We start from the raw sequence: 6,882 nt of genomic DNA on the forward strand, positions 1-6,882 counted from the left end.
AGCTGGACAGGAGGAAGCAGACAGAAGCTTGAGGTGGAGAGGAGAAACCTCCTCTCCACTTAAAGCTTCAGTCCTATTTCTCCTCTCCAGCTTGTACTCTGTTCTTGACCCATCACTGACTCGTGCAAATACTCGGACACGAATCCAGTAGTAAGCTCTCCAATAAATTGATTCTTAAATCAGATTCTGGGTATTCGGTCACTTAAACATATTCTAGGAAAGACTTGTGGCCAGCACAGAGCTAACGAAAGACCTGCCCTTTCCTTCAATTCTAGTGTGCTGTTTCATTCAACTTCCGAATATGCAAAACACATTTGGTTCTACCGTTTCACTACAATGTAGCGCACATAATTAAAATAAATAAGTAAATCCTCAGAATGCTGCTAAACTGCAAGAACCCAAATTTAATCGTGATTCCCACAACCTTGTTGCTTGCAGCGCAGGGCTGCCAGCTGCTCCACCTTTATCTCTTTCTCCAGCTGGAGCAGCTGGAACTCTGCCCGTCCGCGTCGTCGCTGCTCAAAAAGCTTGTTGCGCAGTATGCGCATTTGCATTAAATGTTGCGCCTCCTTCCGCCGATCTTCCCTCTCGAGGATGTCAACACGGGCCTCCTTTTCGGGAGCCATGATCCGCTCCAGTGCTGCGATGCGGTTTCCAGCTCTTCTGGATGCCCCGCTTGGCAGCTCAGCACGGGGGCAGGTAATGCCCCTTGCCGGCGGAGTCGCACAAGCAGCTCCAACGCTGCTGTCTTGGAGTGGTGAGGCGGTCGGCTCAGGAGCATCTGGGCATGCAGAACACATTGGCACTGTGAGTGCTAGGGGAAGAGCAAGTACATAGGGGAAGAGGCCCAACAGCCACATGGGCCTTTCGCAGAAATGTTCAAAGCTAGGCGTTGGCAAACTATAGAGTGTGTCCGATTGGTTATGTTCTGCACCACTTCTAGCACTGTGGATGGTTTACGGTCGCATTATCATATAATTTGTGTCCCTCTGCTTCAACCTTCACGTTGTGCTTTGACTACAGACGATTTTGCCCCGATAGCATGTTTTGTTCAGTTGGTTAACGACAGACCTTGCCATGTCAGACTGCTGATGGGATCAAATTCCTATCCGAGAAGCAAACAAGAGTAACTGCACTACATAAACCTTCCTCAAAGGGGACACCACAACATGTGTACACTCAGACGGTTGTTATGGCAGACACTTTGTTAAGAGCAAATGTGCGCAGCAGCGAACAAAAGTTGGGGCACAAACAAGCTGGTGAAAGTCTAACAAAAATTTAGGCGAAAACCCCGAGACTGCAGAAAACAGTGACAGCAGAACACGCAAGTCTCAAACACAGCTGAAATTTATTGCGCAGAGGTTCGTGTGTATATAGGGTCTCCAAGCCCCCACAGCTGTGTTGACACTCGTGTGTTGTGCTGTTGTCCTTTTCCCGTCCATGGGTTGTTGCCTTAAATCATGTTACAACAAAGGTTGTCTGGTCAGATTGTATCTCCAGGAAAACAAAATAAATCTTAGCTTTTAGATTTGAACACATCTTTAGCAGAAAATCTTAATATTTCATACTTCCCTGAATGAGTAATTGAATTTTAAACAGTTTAAACTGCTCCTTGAATGAGCAGTGTTTACATAGTTGCCCTTGACAACAGCAGAGGCTCTATAGTAGCAGAATGCAAAGGGATTTATTTCTGTCCCTCCATCTTTTTCTTGCCCGTAAGAGCAGTGCAAGTGTTACGATGTGGTTCATTGTCGTGCTAGATATTTTTAGAGAATGGGAGGAGACTTGTGGTTGTCACCTTTCATACTTTTCCATGAAATATGTAGCAGCTGTAAAATGGATTAGTGCAATGCGTCGCAAGCACTAGATTTACATAAAGGAATTTTGGGGAAAAAGACCTACAATCTCAGATCAATGCTCGACAGAAAAAATATCTCGATAAAAGAATTTCTGAACTAGAAGCGCTCCAATGGGAGAGGTGCCCTGCAATGCTTTCTCGATACCATAGACCCTTTGCAAAAATCCCATAAGCTCGTGCGCCCCACGGGACGAATAATGAGAGTCTTAGGTACGCCCCTCCCATCGTCCTTCCTCCCGCTGCCCCTTTCTCATCCCTCTTCTTTGCACCGGCTCCGTCGATTGCTACACAAACGCTTTGTTGAACCAGGTCGAACTGTGCCATGGTTGCGGTGCAAAATAAGTGGATTCGGTGACACTGCAAGACATGAAGGTAAGTTGCGATGAATAAAGTATTTAAATAGGTGAATAGCTTCACCTGTCGAGATGCGCTTACACTGGGCGCGTTAAGTCCGTGCTCCGGAGTGCGAGAGTTTGGCACTCCTTTCACTAAACGGACAGGAGTGCCACCGGAGACTGACACCCGAGCGCGCTCTTCATGCACCGAAAATTTTTGGAGCGCGAGTGACTTCTTCGCGCTCCGTGACGTCATGTAAACAAACAAGATGGCTGCGCTGCATCTGAGACCGTCGAGACGAGAGGCGTAGTCGGAACGCTGCCCCTTTTCAGTTGATTAGTGCTTAATCCAGCAGGTAAAAACAATTTGATTTGAAAGCCAAGACAGCAATTAGCCTTCCGAAAAAGGTTTGTTTGTGCGTCTCGCTTGAAAAATAAATTCATCTGTCAAACGTGCCGATAGTACAGCGACAGAAAGTTGTCGAGATGAGGAGACATTTGGACCGCTCTGTCCCTTTTATTATGTTTAGCCCAGCGAATAAAGATGCTTCGATTTGAAAGCCGAAACATCAGCGAGCTTTGAAGAAAAGGTTTGTTCGTGCGTCTTGCCTGAAATCGAATTGATCAATTGACTGAGGTGCCGATAGCTCGGCGACAGGACAGTTATGAAAAGACAGTCAGGCTGCTGCCCTGCTTAAAATCGTTAGCCCAGCCGCAGCGAATAAAGATACCTAGATGGAAAGCCGAAACACCAGTTAGCGTTGCGGGAAAGGTTTGTTCATGCATACTGCCTAAAAACGAATTGACGTGCTATCAAATGACCGTGTGCCATATCGGCGAGACGGAACGGATGGAACTAGGGAATCTCTGACAAATTTAAGGGTTTCCTGCGTCGATGAGCGAGTGCAAGAATGTTGTCTTTAATTTAAAATCCGAACAGAATGCATGGTCAATAAATAAGATCGGTCAAGGCAACCTTCCAGCTTCCACATAATGTGCATGAAACGAGTCTTCAAACCTTTCAAGAATATTAAAAAGTTTGTAGGAACTTCATAAGGTAGCCATCTCTCTTGCTTTAGACTATGGTGCTCTACACAGGCCTTAATATTTATCTTCGAAATATTTTCAGCTTCCGCCACCCGCATTCACGATCGGCAGGAGCTTGTGTGGCTCGTTGATAGTTTCTGGCCGTGTTCCAAAACTTGCGCTATCTAACTCTAGGGCAAAGGTGGTTGTCGAAAACCTACCCGCGTCCAGCGTTTCTCTGTTTTTGATGTCGCGTGACACAATCTGCCACGGTAACTCGGATCCATTCGAGTAGGTTTGGAACGCAGCCTCGGTGTGTCGCGCTCCTGTACGCTATGTGCCGTTTAGTTGCTGCACTCGGAGTATCAAACTCGGAGCATCGGAGTAGGAGTAAAAGAGCGCCGACTTAACGCGCCCACTGCCACAGATACGGTACGCCGCCAACGACGGTTTGGAGGGATGGCGGATGGCTGCGACTGCTGCTGGCGGCAGCTGCCACGACTCGCTCGCTGTCGCGGAAGCGCAACGAGAAGGCACGTGATCTGTACCGAGTCTTCCCAAAATTCTCTGCCGTCGTGGCGCTGTACGCTTTGCAACAGGTCTATTAACCTCTAGTTTTGGTTTCAATTCACAGTACTATGTCACGACCCACTGCTCGCATTTTCAATTTTGGAACTTTGAAGATATGTAGAATAGTGTAGATGTTGCCGAGCAATAAAAAAAAAAAGGCTTGGGTGCCCTTTTTTTTTTGTTCCAGGTTTGCTCTTGAAATGATACAAGTCGCAAACACAAGTAGACATGTTACAGCTCACAGTACCCATCTTCGACATGTTGGTGCAAATTTGTCCCAATCCAAAAGCCCCCAGTTACCTGGCACGTCGTTCCAGCAGGCGTGATTGCCATTGCCTTCAGTGCCTCGCACCATTGCTTCAAACATTGCAGCCGGAGGCAGCGACAGCACTGGCCGGTCTCTTGCCCTGTCGCTATCGCAGAGATTTGTGACCACTGTCTCCATGTGGTCTGCCGCCGCTCCCACAAGAATGAATGAGGGGCTCATCGGCCGGCTTGTTCGTGGTCCACCTCCTGTGACAGAAACCAAAGAATTTGAAGCTCAGATTGGAGAGAGTGAACAATGTATGGGACGAACAATTCAAAGAGCACACTGAATTTTCGAAACGCCTCCGTGCGAGATAAAAACAATTGTTAGGGGGACTAGAGCGAACCCAACGAAGAGAGAATCTGGCACAACTTAGTGGAGGCCCACCTGGAACCTTCTTATGGGCAATTGAATGCTGGGCACTTAGTTAGAATAGGCTTCCGGCAAGATGCGGGGACCTCATTTGCTTTCAGTGGGAAATGTTAAAAAAAAAAATGTCAATAACGCCAATTGTTCTACAAAAAAAATATGTCAAGAAAAAAGCAAAGAAGCAGGCCCACTTTGGATCGAACCTGGATCCGCTGCATGCGTATGAAGCGGACTTTGCTACGCTACAGCTTTGAACAACTCGTTTTGACAATTCGTTTTATACGAGACTCGGAAAGGAGCACGACGTCGTGCACATAGCATTGTTCTGGCCGAAAAGGACTTCTCTCCGATGTTTACTTTTTACACATCGGGAACGGTTTACCAAATATGCAAATGGTCGACTTACCCGTGGCGTGGATGTCTCTCGTTTCGTCGGACTTCGTTTTTTTGTACCTGGATTTTTCGTTCTCCCAACGCTTCTTAAGTTGCTTAGTGCTTCGTGGGCGGACGTTTGGCTGGCTGTTATACTCGGTGCAGAGTTTCTCCCAAGCTTTAAGTTTAGCCTCCTTCGAGTAGTTATTTGTCTTTTTGCTTTCCAGAACTCGCGCATGCTTGGTTACGAGCGCTTGGAGGAGCGCCTTCTCCTCCGCAGTATAAATAAAACGAGCCCCTGCCCGCTCTTCGCTATCGGCCATTTCCGAGTCGTTGCCGTTGGGGTCCTCCATGATTCGTCGTGCGAGGCGGCGAGGCGACGAAGCAGGGCTGCACGGGGCGAAATCAAGAAAGACCGAGACGAGATCGACAAACCGTGAGATGGACGACCGTCGACGAGAGAACAAGACGCAGCCAGCGAATGCGCTTGTTGCCAGGCAAGATAACGACTTTGTCCGTTTTGTCGCTCAAGCACGTCTAAACTTTACGCTGCCTTAATAAAACTTCGTAGTTCACTAATTCGATGTTTGTATGGTACACGTTTTTAGATAAAACGAACGAATATGTTTTTTTTCACGTGAAAATGGTGTTTTGAATAAAACCTTTGGCTATATTCTCGCTCCCAGACGTCATCAAGCTCGTTGGAGTGGAGAACGGAATCTCGAGTTCGAGTGAGTGCCGATTCGCGTCTGTGAATACCAATGGCACTTCGAGTGGAGTCGCGCGTCCATACTCCACTCAAGTCGAGTCGAGTTTGGAGTCGAGTGGGGGAATGTTTATGAATACGGCGGTTAGCCCACCTTGAGCTGTCGAACTTCCTTAGCCCTCACAAATACGGTTTCCGCCCCGGCAGGAGCTGCGATTCGGCCCTTGCACCTTTTACCCATGCACTCAGCACCAGCCTCAACAACCGAATACTCCGTGCAAGATCGTCCAGTTAGACTTCAGAAAGGCTTTTCACAGCGCAGACCACAGCTTGCTCCTATCCGGACTCCGACAGACCGGAATCCCCGGTATGAGGAATTAAAAATTTACTTTTTCACAGCACTATCTTATTCTTCAAGGGCTCTTTTCGTGATTTAACACAAACTGGAAACACTACTAACAGGTAGGGTGTTCACTGAGCTAGGTTATGTTTGCTATTGCGTGTCAAAGGGGCTTTGAGAAAACTAATTGAAGAACGCTTTGTCCGAGCTCAACAGAAAAAGTTTTGTTCTTGACCACTGGCTAACACAACATGATGGCAGCAGCTGGTTATATTTGATTTCTTCCGGTGACTTCAGAACGAGGTCTACTGGCACGACAACCAGCTGTGGTTGTCGTGCTGATAGCAACAGTTCCAGTATTCAAGAGCTTGAAGTTCCAATTGCCGGAACTGCTCCACAGCTTGCATGCCAAATGCTGAGACCACTCGTACACTTGATCTAAGTCGTCCTCCCCGTTTGCAACCTGGTTCGCAGCTTCCAACTGCATAAGGTTTTTCTTCTCAAGTGTCTCATAGATGCCGGAAATTACTATGCGTCAGCGGTATCCCAGAAACTCCCTTTCAGACTAACTACTTGAAAGGGGTTTACAAGACATCCCTCCCTAAGACAGATCGTGATGAGGAGGAGAGCCTTCCCAGTCACTGGTTTTTCCCAGATATGCAGAACTGCCGCTACTGCACTTACCCAAACATTTACGCAGTTTGTCATATGACGAATTGCAGATTATTGTCAAGTGATCTCTTGTGGCTGCGACATTCATAATTGCATAAGAGATCATAGAATAGATGCCAGAACCATTATGAGGAATGTTATGACGGAATGTCAATTTCGGTGGCCACATTAAAGCTATAATCTTTTTCAGCCTAATTGTACAAATAAAAAACACTGCCACCCTTTGGAGCTAATCAGAGCAACCAAGCAAGTTTTGTGAGAGCTCTCCGTAGGAGGAGTATTCTCCCACAATATGTTGTCCCGTCCCTCACCCAAATGTTCCGGTTG

At 47.2% G+C, this 6,882-nt stretch overlaps 1 protein-coding gene across 1 annotated transcript; it reads right to left on the bottom strand.

The window, feature by feature from the left end:
- Positions 1–404: 404 nt before the first annotated feature.
- Positions 405–5,281, bottom strand: LOC115320360 (myb/SANT-like DNA-binding domain-containing protein 3). The gene is made up of 3 exons (XM_040222718.1): positions 4,872–5,281; positions 4,090–4,302; positions 405–781 (listed from the first exon to the last, which is right to left on the bottom strand). Exons 1-3 carry the CDS (start codon positions 5,188–5,190, stop codon positions 405–407), a joined length of 909 nt encoding a protein of 302 aa, XP_040078652.1. The 5' UTR covers positions 5,191–5,281.
- Positions 5,282–6,882: the final 1,601 nt, after the last annotated feature.

This window comes from Ixodes scapularis, unplaced genomic scaffold, assembly GCF_016920785.2.
Source record: "Ixodes scapularis isolate PalLabHiFi unplaced genomic scaffold, ASM1692078v2 PGA_scaffold2__306_contigs__length_199485367, whole genome shotgun sequence".
In the NCBI taxonomy this organism is placed as follows: Eukaryota; Metazoa; Arthropoda; class Arachnida; order Ixodida; family Ixodidae; genus Ixodes; species Ixodes scapularis.